Source organism: Anoplopoma fimbria, chromosome 13, assembly GCF_027596085.1.
Source record: "Anoplopoma fimbria isolate UVic2021 breed Golden Eagle Sablefish chromosome 13, Afim_UVic_2022, whole genome shotgun sequence".
Lineage (NCBI taxonomy): Eukaryota > Metazoa > Chordata > Actinopteri > Perciformes > Anoplopomatidae > Anoplopoma > Anoplopoma fimbria.
Window position 1 is genome coordinate 16,372,970 of NC_072461.1, and position 15,866 is coordinate 16,388,835.

Consider the following 15,866-nt stretch of genomic DNA (forward strand, 5'->3'; position numbering starts at 1 on the left):
TCTGAGATAGTACACTAAAGGAAAACATAGATAAATGAAAGTCAGTATTATATAACATGACTGATGCCCTGACAGAAAACATAGATAAATGAAAGTCAGATAAATGAAAGTCAGCATTTTATATACTGAAAGTCAGTATATAAAATGATATCTTAATGATAGGAGTACATTTTCATGGAGTGACACAGTATCAATGATGCCTTCAAAATATCTGGGTGCAATATGATTATTGCAGAATGTGTTTGGAGGCTCTGAAGCCGTGTGGTGGAAGAAAATTAAAGAAAGGAAAAAGTTCCGTCCCATTATGGTATTATGAGTTCTTCTGTGAGATTTTGATGGTGACTGCCTTGACCTCTGTGTACTCCTGAAGAGCATATTCCCCCCTGAAATAAAAATAAAACCCAACACTGATTATGTTAGGAACATTACCTGAGCAATATTTACCAATAAGGGTACTTAAGGGTATTTTTGATAACCAATTCAATCATAATATATTATAAACTAAATTAAATAAATTAATATATTGAAGAAAACAACATTTATGTTATTTATAGCCAGATGGTTGAATGCACTTATTGTAAGCCACTTTGGATAAAAGCATCAGCTAAGCAAATATAATTTAATGTCCAAACCTCATCGAGCACCAGTAAAGCTAAAGTTGAGATAATATACGATGGTATTACTCACAGTTCCCTGCCGTTTCCAGACATCTTGAAGCCACCAAAGGGACACTGAGCACTCATGGCATTGTAGCAGTTCACCCTAAAAAAAAGAAACAATAGTTTTCCCTCATTCCATAAAATCGCCAACCATTTAAAACAATCTATTACTATTTGTTGAAATGGAAATATGTTATTAAAGTCTAATATTTATTTTGGCTGAAGATGAATTTTAGAGCATTTGATCCCTACCAGACCATGCCAGCCTGCAGAGCAGAAGAGACTGTCAGAGCTTTGTCGATGTCGTTAGTAAACACTCCTGCTGCTAGGCCGTAGTGTGTGGCGTTGGCTCTCTGGATGACTTCATGGGTGCTGCGGAAACACATGATCTGTTGCACTGGACCAAAAATCTGAGAGGCACAGGGGGGAAAATTCAGAACACATGTTTACCATCAAGTGTGGTTGTGTCGTCGCAGGTTTGTGTTTCAGAGCACAGTACCTCTTCTTTAGCGATGCGCATGTCATCTGTGACATTTGAGAAAACGGTGGGTTGGATGAAAAGTCCCTGCTGATCCCATGCAGATCCCCCACACTCCAGGGTGGCTCCTTCCCTCTTCCCGCTCTCTATCAGCTCCATTATCTTATCAAACTGCTTCTGGTCAATCTGCAGAAAACAGCAGGTCAAATCAAATTTTGTCTTTGCACGTAAAGTTTGCAGTTAAGTGACAGTAGAGATCTTTGAGCAGATACTGTAGTCTAACTGTATGCCGTACCTGTGGCCCTTGTTCAACCCCTGGCAGCAATGGGTTTCCCAGGACTTTGGATCTGGCCTTCTCCACACTGCGGTGGACAAACTCTTCATAGATTGGTTCCTCTACAAACACCCTGGATCCAGCCAGACAGCATTGGCCCTGGTTAAAGAACAGGCCACTGTGAGCCTGCTCCACCGCGTACTCTACTGCAAGAAAAAACATATGCACATATAAAGTGCTACAGCAATATTCATGACGGGAAGTAAAAAGGGTGACACAGGGTAATCCCTGTTTGAGCTTCATTTGCCACAAGTGCCATTTGAAAATGTTGATCAGCAATAGTGCATCTGCATGGTTTTGAGTTACACCTTTCAAATGTGGTCCATTCACAGTCTGCACTGAAGGTACCGTAAAAGGTGACTGACTTTTCACTATGCTCTGGAAATACTTAACTAAATAGACAAGTCTAGCCTGCAGTCATGTTTAGTTAGTGCATAGAATAATGCCATCCCTGAGATAACATACTGTAAATGCACACACAAAATGAAGGTACAAAAATAGCATTACCTTTAAGATGTAAATAAAGTAATCCAGGTACTGTTACTACTTACAGTTACAGTCAGCAAAGACAATGTTTGGGTTTTTTCCACCGAGTTCTAGTGTAACTCTTTTCAGGTTGCTGTCACCGGCAGCCTTCTGGATGAGTTTCCCAACCTGGCAACCGATTAAGACAACGTTGGACATGCAGTTACATTATAGTGAAAGAGTTGATTCAAATATTAGCAAAGGACACTTAAACACTAAAAGAAAAAGAAGAGAAGAGAAGAGAAAAGACAAAACATCTGCTCAATTTGCAATTTATTTCAATAAACACTAACATCAGTAGATCCGGTGAAGGCTACTTTGTCGATGTCCATGTGGTGGGAAATGGCGCTGCCTGCTGTCTGACCATAACCTGGCACCACGTTCACCACTCCTGGAGGAAACCCAGCCTGAACAAAGACAGACGCAGTGAGAGGCACATGTTCATCTTTAAATGAGACATAATCTAAGAGCAGTCTTTCTACTTTTGTAGCTACGTAGGTTTCGGCAATTTTTGAATGCAACTTTATGGCTTTTGTCCACATGGTGTTTTGATCTTGTAGCATTGTTGAGGGAAACAGTGATAATTCAAGTACCTCTTTGATGAGTGCAGCCATGTGCAGGGCTGATAATGGGGTCTGTTCAGCGGGTTTGATGACTACAGTGTTGCCACAGCACAGAGCAGGAGCAATCTTCCACGCGAACATCATCACTGGGAAGTTCCACTGTGGGCCAAAATGAATTGACTTACAACAACATGAGGAACTTGTAAGAGTATGACTAATATCTAATGAGCATTAGCAGGTACATAACTATTCTGGTTACATAAACTACAACGTTTCTAATGAAAATTCAGTGGAGAAACTAATGCCTATGGTAAACATCTGTTTTTAAGTGTTGTATGTATGTACTCACAGGAATGATCTGGCCACATACCCCAATGGGTTCATGCCTTGTGTAAGTAAAATACTCTCCATCTGAAAAAAAAATGCACAGTTAATTCATGATAGCTTTGAGCCCACTGTGGTTTTTATAATAAAACATTATTGTCCAACTGGGCAATATCTATGATCATGCATCATAGATTGGTGAGCTTTATTGAAAAAATGAGCAACTCACCCACGGGGATGGTTTTGCCTTGAATCTTGTCTGCCCAACCACCATAATATCTCAAGGTTTTGATTGTGGCCATAAGATCTACAAAATATGCCATGAGAAACACTTTGCCGGAGTCCAGAGCCTCTAGTGTCTAGAAAAATAAATAAATTTATTAATATAAAGCGTCATTACTTCATAAACCAGTAAGTAAGAGTAAGTGTGTGTGCGTTTCTCACTGCCAATAGTAGACGGTCTCTCTCCACTAAGTCAGCAAGTTTGTTAAGTAGTAGACCTCGGTCTGATGCGTCCATGGATCGCCATGGAGACCCCATCTGGAAGGCAGCTCTGGCACTCCTCACTGCTTTGTCCACATCTTCCTACAAGAGGTTCAAGTTGAGAAGGTGGTCACACAAAAACTCAAATCAAATCACAAAGTTGTCTCAAGGGTCGTTACAATGTGTGCAACATACAACATCTTGGTGATGTATGATGATAAACTCACTGAGTCAGCCTCCTCCACTTCACAAAGCAGCTTCCCTGTGGCGGGATCGTACACAGGAATCTTTCTCCCGCTACAGGACTCATGCCACTCGTTATTGATGAACAGCTAAGATTCCAGAGGAAAATTTGAAAAATGAATAATACGCAAAGAAAAAGCTTCTTCAAGCAGATCAAAGACAGTCCAAATAACATGGAGCACTTCATCAGCTCATCTTTCATCTTCTGACACAAACCATAAATACAAATATGACTACTTCTCTGGTGCACACAATGCCATATTGAAGGGGAACTGAAACCATGAACAACAGGTTGATTCGCTGAAATACAAACCAGATGATTACACTCAATCTACACCCCTGGGTAAAAATTTGTATCAACATTTTAAACTTATTTTTTTCAAACTGTGACTCAATATTCAAATAAGAAGACTTGACTCCCTGATGTAAAACACCTACAAGCATCTATCTGCAGTATATTTCTGCACACATTGCCGCACTAAAAACTGAGAAAGCCAAACCCAACATATGACAACAGTGGTACATTTCCATATTTTATTAAAATCCCTAAATTCTGAGTAGGTATGGTTGATCATTTTGAATTTTGGTTACCCCATGCCTTTGAGTTCTGAGCTAATTTGTCCTCTAAGAACAAAGAAATCTGAACCAAACCAGAGCTCAGTTGTGAATCTTTCCTCACATTTGGCTCAGTCTTGATTGCTTTGGCTCTTAACTGCTGAATGCATCTTACCTGAGTGTACTGAATGTGGGGGCCTGGGATTGGCATGGGCAGATTCTGCATCTCAGGTCCGTCTACATGCTCTGGTTTGTGGTTCTGGTTTGGACCCTGTTGGTTGCACACGTTATCAGACTGCTGCTGGTGACCATTGTAGGGCTGAGAGCTCATGTTGGCATGCTTTCCCTCTGAAAAAGACACATGGAAGCCAGTCTATAGTTGAACTTGTTTGTGTGCATGTGTGTATATTTAGCCATACACTGTACTGCATATGTTTGTGGATCACTGAGTGAGAATAGTTCCTTTCGTAAGTTGCCATCCCAACCCGCTGGAGAGAAACTGGGCCAAATGAGGCCCTGGCATTGTCAGCAGGGTAACACCACGGGGTCAAGGGTTACGGCTGGCACCGTAAAGTCGGGCTGGCTCTGAGCTGTGGACTGCGCTGACCTCTTTTGGACAGAGGATCAAAGAACAGCAGGGTGCGCGTCCGGGGAAAAAGGTGTGCTTTATCATATTTACAAGAAAAGCTTTAATTCTAAATGGGCTAAACTGTGAGAAACAGTGAAGGTTTGCGAGACAATAAAGAGGTGATTAACAATATTCCACCTTGGATGTAGAAGCATGTAAGGTGGAACAAACAACTACTGTACCCTATACATTAAACATGATCACATCATAGCATGTAGCCTACGTACATATGTTTTTTTTTTCTGTAATCAGGATAAACCATAATTTAATCTTTAATCTTTTTTCACAGGTTAGGACATTTATAATGGTCCAGCTCTATTCATAATGATTTTGCTTTAAACTTTACATTAAGCTGTCATCAGTTTCTTCTTTTACAGTTTTATTAGGCTTGGTACTTTTTTTTTTTTTTTTTTTTTTTTTTTTTTTTTTACTTTATAGTACAAATATAAATACAGTATAACAATGTGCTGAATTTTGCTCTATAGCTTATTATTATTATATATATTAGCTTTTCTCCAGAACTAAACAGCATAATGCATTACAACATAAGAAAAACAGCACAAAAACATTATAATGCAATTTAAAATAGAAAGCTTATTAAAGGAAATTCAAAAGTTAAGAACGGAGCCCTAGTATGGTTCAAGTTTTAAATGATTTAAGTTTCAGTCAAAAGCACATAAAGAACATAAAGGTTTTTAAACTGGATTACAAGGTGGTAAAATAAACCCTGGATTTTCGCTCCAGCTCTGTGGTGCACACTAACTAAGTTTTCACGAATCTTTTGAGAAATAACCACTCTTTATTTATATACACTACCAAACATAATTAAAAAAAACGTTAAATTGAAAGTTGTAATAACTTCATAATTAAAAGTGTTACCTGTGGGAGATGCTGATGAGGTGTCTCCTGCTCCGATGACAGGCATGTTGCATCTGTCTGCTTCCTCCACAGTCAGTGGACCGCAGACCCGCCGAGCAGCTTTATAAACTTGCCGCACTCAGCGCTAGAATGCAGCATCACTTCTACCGACGCACCGGGTGTCCTCGGTCCTTTGCGGGTCCCCTTGCACGCGTTAATCACCGTTCAAACGGAACCAATCCAGTTGACCTCACGTAACCGCGTATGCCATTAGCTATAGGCTAGTGCATGGTGGGTCTTAATTTAATTTTAATCTAATATTGTATTGTTCATTTAATCTTTTTTATAGTTAATGTAAGCTACCATAAACAGTTAGGACATGTTATTATTTAGCTCAGTTCTAGTTTTGAGGTGGTCCAACTTTATGAAGTAGCCTATGATTCCATTACATTATGGTGAGTGTAACATTATTCAGGTTTTTGCTACTTTTCATTGGGTAATTACATCTGTCTTCTTAAAACGATTAATATTTAAACACATGTTGTCCCCATATATTTAAACGACAAAATGTCTAATCTATCTATTGACCAAGTCTGATCAAAACAAAAAGTCCAACAAACGTTAAACTGTGTAAGTTGAAGCATACAAAAAGCTGCTCTTAGTTTGATTAAACTTACACAGTTAAACGTTTGTTGCTCCATATTGCATTATTGCATCGCGTGTCAGCACGCAGCAGAGGATCGGCCCATGAGCTACAAGGCAGCAAACATAATTGGGAAGATGTTTGCTTTGATAAGGGGCCTCCTGTTGTTTCACTGTCTCCCAGGAACAATGTGGTCACATAACTTTGTCTGGTGCGCCTATTTTAATCTTGGCTGTCTGGAAATACACACATCCATTTGAGAATTAACCCTGGGGACAACACGGTCTCTGTAATTAGACCTTGTCAAACAATGAAAAGATCAGCAGAATTGTACTTGGTGTTGAAAAACAAAGTAGAAACTATCTCCCCATAATGTAGAGCTCCATTTTGTCAAACAGTTAACTATGAAGGCGATAGAGTTTGGGTTAGTTGTACAGTAAGCTGTGAAAACTGGAGCATTAAGAAATTCATTATCCACGTACTGCTTGCTTATGCATGTGAGTTGTATGCCTCAGTGAGGAACTCGTATTCATTTTTGATCAAAACGTACAGCATCATTGTCACAGAGGACATACAAGTCTTTTTAATTTAGCCACACGTTGAGCAGGTGTGAATGCTCATTTTAAGTTTTTGGCATTATGTGTGTATGGGTGTTAGAGCTATAACACTCTTGATTTCATGTTTAATATGAGCAATGCATTCTTCTTCTACACACTTCTCCATCTAGTCTGGCTCCACAGAGTCAGTGTGTGTCTCTGCTCTGTCTGCCAGGTCCAGACCGCCTCAGCCTGGAAAGGACGTAGACCACCGGGTCAAAGGAGCTGTCGCTTGGCCTGACAGCACCGGGTGTCCCACAGTTGAGCTTGAGCTAAATTGACGGTTCGATGGAGAGTGATTAAGAGAGGAGAAAAAAAGGAATGAAAAATGGAAAGTGAGAGAACTGGAGAGGAGGACGTAATACAGGCATGATTAGGGGTATGAAGGCAGTAGAGAGAAGGTGGGGGAAAGAGTGAAGAGAGAAGCACAGGAGATGTTGAGCTTGAAGAAAAGAGAGAAACTTTGATAGCTTTTATAATGAAAGTAGAGGCCACAAGTCAAATATTACTTAAGATACAATATAAAGAATGAAAGCTGCTCAAATGAAAGGGAAATAAATCTGTCAGGTATCTTTGGCTGATGTTTATATTGTAACAAAAGTCTGAACTTCATAACTATCCATTTTCATAATGGAACTATAGATTACCACCATGCACAACCAGCAGCTGCATGAACAGTGAAGCTTTGAAATGTGAAGCTTTTTTAATATTCTTGTATTGTTTTGGGGTGTCAGAGGGGTTTAGATTTTTTGTAATTCTATGTGATGTTGCATTGGACTGTAATATATTGTTAGATGTTATTGTTATTTTGACCACACTGAACTGTTGTGGTTGTGAACATGACTGATGCCCTGACGCCTTGAAGCACTGACCTCAGTCTAAACCATACGGGACATGAAGCCAATCGAAGAGGACAGAGAGCACCCCCTTGTGACACATTACAGAGATTACATTCTTTATAAAAAAGCTCTGGGGTCTCGGAAGGAAGAACTCAGGTCTTTCACTTAAGTAAAAGTACTCATACCACAAATTTATAGTCCCAAATTCCAATTGAAACTTTATTTAATTGGTGGATGTTCGTGGCACATTTTCGGGATACTTGCTTTTTTCCATCCTTATCCGTATTTCAGACTTCATAACATGACAAAATACTTAAAAAAACTGCAACAAACATAATCCCACTTTGTGATGGACATAGGGAACAGGAGAGTAGGGGCTCTTGTTGTGAATGGGTATGGTCTGTGGTCAATTGCGGTCTCTGGCTGGCCGGGACGGATTCTTCCTTCACCCCGAGCCAAGTTTCTCGCCATGTGTGCCTCTCCATTGTTAGCGGGCAGCAGCTCCCTCTGCAGGGGGTCTTTAGCTGTTGAATGGGACGTCCCGTACTGTGAGCTACTCTCACCAACAAGTTGCTGAAGATCAGACCTCAAACTTCATCCTGGCTGCGGATTTTGATCTCTACTCTGCTCTCGACTTTTTTTTCCCACCAAAGTTACAGAAGATACTGCATGGTGAGTTTTCTATCAAAACAGTTTGCCATATTTCTTGTAAATTCATATTTCTTTCTTTGTTTTATTTGGTTGTCTTCTTTCTTTAAAAGACAAGTTTTCACCCTCTAGCTGTATCTTTTAACAGTCTCCCCCCTCTCTCTCTCTCTCTTTCAGTATTTAGAGTTTACCGGCAAGATGAGACTGACGTTTGGGATGTTGCCTATCAAGGAGAACGCTTGTGCCTCTCTGTCTAGTGTCACTCTTGCTCTGTGTCTTCTCACCCTGTTTCTGGTGGCCGTTAGGGGCCGAAAGAGCCACCACAACAATTCCCAATTGGACTACACAAAATATCCCCCTCTTCCCGGGCCCACGCCGTGGCCCCTTGTTGGCAATCTGCTCCAGATGGGAGACCAGATTCATCTTTCTCTAACCAGCTTGAGGCTCCAGTACGGTGATGTTTTCCAGGTATATAGATTATAATGTGTTGAAAAGTTGTAGCCGGACAGATGATTGAGTATTAATTGCTTCTATTGTTTGTTCATTCCTTTGCTCTAGATGCGTCTGGGCTCTTTAACTGTTGTCGTCCTGAGTGGATACACTACTATCAGACAAGCACTGGTTCGGCAGGGAGAAGCTTTTGCCGGGCGACCTGATCTATTCACTTTTTCTGCCGTAGCCAATGGGACCAGTATGACCTTCAGTGAGAAGTATGGACCGGCCTGGATGCTCCATAAGAAGCTGTGTAAGAATGCCCTCAGGTCTTTCTCCCTGGCTGAGCCCAGAGGGTCCGAGGCCACCTGCCTGCTGGAGGAGCATGTCTGTGCTGAGGCAGCAGAGATGGTGGAAGTGATGCGGGAACAGGCTGCTTCTAAAGGGGAAATGGATCACAATATAACGGGTATAGATCCGGTGGTGCCCCTGGTAACCTCAGTGGCAAATGTGGTCTGTGCCCTCTGTTTTGGGAAAAGGTATGACTACAATGATAAGGAGTTCCTCACTATAGTTCACATCAACAACGAGGTCCTGAGGATCTTTGCAGCAGGGAACCTGGCTGATTTTTTCCCTGTGTTTCGCTACTTTCCGAGTCCATCTCTGAGGAAGATGGTCCAGCACATCCACAGGATGAACGGATTCATGGAGCGCAGCATCGAGGAACACATCAACACCTTTGATAAGGTAAGGAGGCTGGCTGATTCGCTTGAAGATCATAATTTAGTTTAAATGTTAATACATTGCAAAAGGAAATGTAAAATTACACACTGACACAGTACAATCAACCATTGCTATTCTGCAGGATGAGGTTCTACGCTTGCAATGTTGATTGGTTACTTGAAATAAAATAAAGAAGAAATCATAATTTAGGGGTTGTTAAGGACATGCAATGCAAAAATATAGACGTTTCAAAGAAGGGGACAAAAGTTTCACAGGTTTACCACGACCAAGCCACCACGATGATTTACTAAATATCATAACAAGGTATTAAAAATGACGAACAGATCACTGGTGTATAAAAAATCTTAACGAGTCTATTCTACATTGACCACAAAATACATACAGAATATTTTCAGTACAGCTTAATTTGGAGTCTGTAGGTGTTTTTTCTTCACATCAGTCCCACTAATTTGATGTCCACTACTTAATCTGACATCGCACCCATACAGTAGTAGCTGTGAGTGTAACTGTAGCCAAAAAACAAACAAACAAGTTCCCTGGGAGGGACCTTTGTTCTTGTGCAGAGTGGCTAAAATGTTCGCACGCACCCTAATTAGGAATTAACATCCCACTGGAAGACACGCGTCATACCATAACTGATGTCTCTTTCCTAATTATTGCTTAAAAATAACTTTCTATATCTGCATAATCATAAATCACCCTATAGTTAATGCGATGTTAAATGTCCAGTCATATCATATGTGTGTGTGATTGCAGAACTGTATCCGGGACATTACGGATGCTCTGATTGCAATTTGTGAGGACAGAGAAGAAAATAAGGATACATCTGTGCTCTCCAACTCTCAGGTTATTCACACTGTCATAGACATCTTTGGAGCAGGTAAACCACACTTATATATAAGTTTCACTTGTATTATCACCACTAATTACATTAAATTGATCATATTGATAATGATGATTACCCTCCTTTCACTGCAGTTGTGTTGTTTGTAATTTTCTAAAGGATTTGACACCATCATTGCTGGTTTACAGTGGAGCCTGTTGTACCTGATCAAGTATCCTCACATCCAGGACAGAATACACCAGGAGATAGGTACTGTCTCTACTTTTTCTTTGTATACCAAGATGAATCTTTACTAGAAAGAGAGCTAGGAAACTCTAACTAGCACATTCAGTACTGTTACTGCATGCATGTTATCTAAAGAGAAATAATTCATGCTATGCTGAATAGTGAGGGCCCGTCCAGCGTCAGGTCTCATGAATGACTCGTTCTCATTGTCCAGAAATAGAAGGATGCTCATTAATGATTAACACTAATGAGCTAAAGAATGTGGCTGGTGGATTATTATTGATAACGGGATGCACATACAGTGGCTGTTAATATTTGAGATGTGAAAGAAGCTCCTATCAGTTAAAAAAGTATTAAAATGTTTGTTTTAAGGATACAAACAGGTGGGAATGAATCTATTTGTAACACATTAATCATCACCACACGTGTAGACAAGCATATGATGCTATTTATTAGGAATTAATACAAAAAAAGAAATAAAACCCAACAATGACCAACCCCAGCGACCTTCCAACAATTCGAAAGCCACCAGAGAAACTCAAAAGATCGGTCCAATTTGCTGACGCCAGAGCGACTTTTGAAGTGGGTTGACAGAACTGGTGCCGTCTGTTCTGAGGCACGTTGCAATTTCTCAGAGAGAGAGAGACAGAGAGAGAGACAGACAGAGAGAGAGAGACAGAGAGAGGGAGGGAGAGACACTGAGGAGACAGGATGAATCAGAGAGGGAGGCACAAACAACCAGAGAAAGAAAGAAAGGTTAGAGAGTTGTTCCAGACAGATACAAAGGCGGTAGCACGCAAGGCACACTGTGAGCACACGTAGTTAGAAAATTCTTCACTTACTCATCACTTAAGACAATTAACTGTGAAGCTTTTATTCTACTGTTTACAGTAAATCTCACCACTTTAACCAGGTGCAGCCCAATTTTACAGACAGGTTGTATACCACTGCTCTTTTGTCAACCATTTAGGGCTACTTCCCTGTGAAAAACTCAGAAATGTTTGATTTTATAAATTGCATCTGATTTCGTCTTTAGTTTCGGTTTCTGTAAGGACAGACCATCAAAAAAAATAGCTCCCCAGTTTTCAGTAACGTTCTAATGTTTTTTTTTCTCTTTCGTAGACGAACACATTGGCGCAGCCAGACTGCCCATGTTTTCAGACAAGCCCAAGATGCCTTTCACGGAGGCGTTCATATATGAAGTGTTTCGCCACGCTTCATACGTCCCTTTCACCATTCCTCACTGGTAAGACAGTAGTTTTGTTTACAGTACATTCATGTTTACAGTTGTATATATTGTTGTTAAAACTTAACTCTATTTTTCTCCCCTTTAGTACCACAAGAAACATCACCCTGAATGGATACTTCATTCCCAAAGATACATGTGTCTTCATTAACCAGTATCAAGTCAATCATGATGTGTGAGTAGCTGTTACTTTGACTTCCACAAGACATATGAGTGTATCAGTAAAGAATGAAGTTATTCAACACCTCTTTTCAGTTGAGGAGAATTAGTTTTTCAGTTTTATTGCTTCATTGATCTTCATGTTTTTGTACTCTGTTCTAGCGATCTTTGGATTGACCCAGACACATTTTGTCCTGAACGCTACTTGGGTTCCTCGGGACTCCTCAACAAGGAGCTGACGGAGAAGGTTCTCATCTTCGGCATGGGGAAGAGACGCTGTCTTGGTGATGGATTTGCACGTTTGGAGATGTTTGTGTTTCTCACCACGCTGCTCCACGGGCTGCGGATTGAAAATGTTCCAGGTCAGGAGCTGGATCTCAGCACCGATTTTGGTCTGACTATGAAACCGCGTCCATACAGGATAACCATCGCATCAAGGTTTTAGACCAAAGTATGTTACATGTGGATGTTTTGGAACATCACCACACACATTCAAACTATTGTTTTTATTAGCCACCATATTTGGCTAAGCTAGTATTGCCACAGAGAAACAGTTCCTCTTATATTACTGCTCTCAGACTGGAGTTTCTTCTTGGCAAATGTGGTCAAGTCCACACATGAACAACAAAAGGGAAATATACTGTATGTAAAAATGTTTCTAATAGCTAGACACTAACTTTATGTTTGTATTGAACACCATATTTAAGACGATGAAGGGTCATTCAAAGTACTTCTATGCCTGTACTTTCTAAAGGGTAGAGCCCCTCAGCCTTCCTGTCCCACCACATTAAAAATGAGGATGAAAACAGACCCTAATTAAAAGCCTTTATCTTAAGTTATTAGTTACAGTTAAAGTCTGAGGGAGGGAGAGAGAGGGTGTAACAGATTGATGATCAGCGCTTCAGACCTCAAACTGTGTTCAGGCAGAGTTCATCCACAGTCTCTTCAGCCCTCTCCTCCTCCTCCTCCTCCTCCTCCTCCTCCTCCTCCTCCTCCTCCTCCTCCTCCTCCTCCTCCTCCTCACTTTAACTTCTCTCCTCCAACTCTCCTATCACCTCTTCATCAGTTCCTTTCTTGTCCTCATCCCCCTCATGTCCTCGTCTTCCTCCTGTCCTTATCCCTCTCCCCCCGCATCATCTCCTCTTTTATCGTAACTTCAAATTAAACACTGTTGAGCTAAGTGTTCAAATCTCCAAAGTCTCATCCATTGGCTGTCTGATGAATGAAGCATATATATATTAAGAACTACGTCCCCGTCTTTTAGAGCATCCTCCCCCTCGCCCATCACTGCTGTGACCTCCCACACACTCTGATTAGATGCAGTCATCTTTGAGGGTGGTAAAGAGGACAGCAAAGTGTGAAATCAGGCATTTTTCATTTCATGAGCTAAATGTAAAGAAGCATGGCCATATGGATGAAAGAGGACTCGGGCAGAATTAGTCATCCTTGAATGGAAAGTTTCAAAGTTGTGTTCATGACAGTGTTATCTCTTTTAAACTTTTATCTATGCAGGGAAAGTCTTCTGAGGCCTCGTAGTCTTTTCCAGTTCCACCTGTAAACTTCATTTTGCAGACACAGTAGTGTCACTTATTGAGTTGTTACACTTAGACAAAAGGATGTTAAGTCTGTCCAAGGGATTAAAACTGGCAGCCTGCTGGCCATAGCAGTTCATTAACCTCAACCACGCCCAGGAATGATATCTAAAATATCATTCAACGCACGTGTCTTTGTTATTGTTACTTTGATGTTTTAGCTTTACTGTGTGTGTGTGTGTGCAGAGTTTGACATTCGAAGGCTGTTTTCACATACAAATTTCTCTGCGCTCACCCAAAATCTCAGGTGAAAATTTGTACACACAAGCATCGTGAAATATGAAAATTACACATCTTGTGTCCAGAAGTTCAACTTTTGACACAATGTTTTTTCTTACTTATATACTGGAATAGAAACAATTTAAAAACATTTCTGACGAGGATCATCAAAATATGTTGTCAAAGTTTGACAAATCAAGTGAGGAGTAGCCGTTATTATTCTTTATGTATTTGTTTATGCCACTGCAGAGAATACTGGTTCGGTGGTTCTTACACTAGTTGGATACACACCCTGGTTTGGTCCAGACTTTGTGGGTTTGAGTGAAATGTCAACTGATAGATGTTGCTTTTTTTTCTATATATTTTTTTTAGAACTGTAAACATGATAAATAACCTCTTGAAATGTCTGTTTCGAAGTGCTCATCATTATGTTATTTTTAGGAAAATAAAAGAATAAGTGTCTCTCGTTAAGAGCAGAAGTACTAATATATACAAATATTGTCAAGTAAAACTGTGTTTTGAATGTGAATTTCTAACAATATCTTGGTGAATATCATAACATCTGAGGTATACTTATAACTTATACTTATTACTTGAAAATAAAAAGGGAAATTATTAACTTCTGTGTTGCTGTAGCAGTATTCTTTTGTATTTTGAAGCCAAATATGTAACGTTCAAGTTCTTATTGTGGAAGTACTGTGACTCTTAACCCTCAATGACTTTAAAAAAGCCGACACAGTTCATGACATCCGGCCTTCATTTTCTGTATTAAAGGCATAATTTCCAGTTTGCCTGTGTGTGGTCATGTATACAAACCATTTACAGTGACGAATTTGTTTGCGTAGATTAATTACCAAAACAAACTTAAACGATGAGACCTCGACACCCTCATCAGATCCATCGCCATCAACTCTCTGTGTCTTTGTCTCTCACTTTGTTCTGGTCCACAGAGTTCAAAGTATGATTTAAACTTTGGCCGTCATTAAAGAATAACAAATTGCATTGAACATGTGCTGACTGGCCGTTGATCTAAAGCAGCCAATAAAACACAGCACACAAAGCAAGGAATCATGGCTCTAACGTGGCGTAGCACAGAGAAGCACTTGTGTGGCCGGCGGTTTAGATTAAACAATGATGAACAATTAAGATTGGGCCCAATTGCAGACAAAAGACGGTGTTCTTATAGAAAGTGTTATTCCTCATCAGCGCTAATAGGCCACCCTGCCAAATGTTTCAGTTTGAAGCCCCGACTCTGCTTTGACTGTTTTAGTCTGAGCCGAGGCCTAGAGTTAGACAAAAACAAGCCAATGAACACTAATAAACACATTCATCTCTATATAACTCCTCAGCTAAATGATTGCTTCTCCACATAACCACCTACAGTACCAAATAAACATATAAAGGGAAAGACACCCTTGGAGGCATATAGTTCATTTAATTTATTGACACCTACAAAATTCAAAAATCTGCTATTTGCAAACCTTTGCAAACCTTTTAATACTGGTGTCTTTACCTTCTGTCTCTCTAATTTTAGGAAAGTTGCTGCCTGTCTGTAAAAAGAAAACAACCTACAGGACAGACCCTTTGCGTGACTGAGAGTGTCCATTGCCAGCCATGGGATATGATCCCATAATAGTATAGGAATAGGAGCAGGTCATGGGCCCTGTAGATGTAACCTCTCTAATGGGCTACAAACTCGTTGCCTTTTTCCACATACAATAGGAGAGCAAACTGAATGACCATCTGACTTCCTATTTCCCTCTTCAGTTACACTTTGTGCCCTGTACTGTGGGGGCCTCATTCTATAGACCCAGGCAGGCAGCACCCATTAACAAACTGCACGCAAATCCTCTGAATGCAACTGTCAACGGCCCGCCTGTTCAGAAGGTCATCTATTATTCAACAGTTTACACCACGAGCCTCCCCTTTCTAGCCCACGCACTGTTCATATGCACAACAGTCCTAAAGTCTGTGGCTCTGATGAGGATATTCTAAACTATCAATAATAAATGAGGGATATCTCATTGAA

The 15,866-nt window shown here is 40.4% G+C and overlaps 2 protein-coding genes across 3 annotated transcripts; one reads left to right on the plus strand and one right to left on the minus strand.

The window, feature by feature from the left end:
- Nucleotides 1-310: 310 nt before the first annotated feature.
- LOC129100695 (aldehyde dehydrogenase 1A1-like) lies at nucleotides 311-4,504 on the minus strand. Of its 2 annotated transcripts, none has more exons than XM_054610134.1 (13): nucleotides 4,340-4,504; nucleotides 3,594-3,698; nucleotides 3,328-3,468; nucleotides 3,113-3,242; nucleotides 2,909-2,970; nucleotides 2,590-2,718; nucleotides 2,290-2,403; nucleotides 2,023-2,125; nucleotides 1,433-1,617; nucleotides 1,159-1,323; nucleotides 912-1,069; nucleotides 688-762; nucleotides 311-383 (listed from the first exon to the last, which is right to left on the minus strand). In XM_054610134.1, exons 1-13 carry the CDS (start codon nucleotides 4,493-4,495, stop codon nucleotides 311-313), a joined length of 1,596 nt encoding a protein of 531 aa, XP_054466109.1. In that variant the 5' UTR covers nucleotides 4,496-4,504. The 2 variants fall into 2 exon arrangements, with proteins under 2 accessions (XP_054466109.1, XP_054466110.1); XM_054610135.1 differs by having other exon boundaries at nucleotides 3,328-3,464; nucleotides 3,590-3,698; nucleotides 4,340-4,378.
- A 4,070-nt stretch (nucleotides 4,505-8,574) lies between these two features.
- Nucleotides 8,575-12,471, plus strand: LOC129101050 (cytochrome P450 1A1). Its single transcript, XM_054610649.1, has 7 exons — nucleotides 8,575-8,844; nucleotides 8,935-9,555; nucleotides 10,309-10,432; nucleotides 10,556-10,645; nucleotides 11,744-11,867; nucleotides 11,956-12,042; nucleotides 12,189-12,471. The coding sequence occupies exons 1-7, from the start codon at nucleotides 8,575-8,577 to the stop codon at nucleotides 12,469-12,471; spliced, it is 1,599 nt and encodes a 532-aa protein (XP_054466624.1).
- Nucleotides 12,472-15,866: the final 3,395 nt, after the last annotated feature.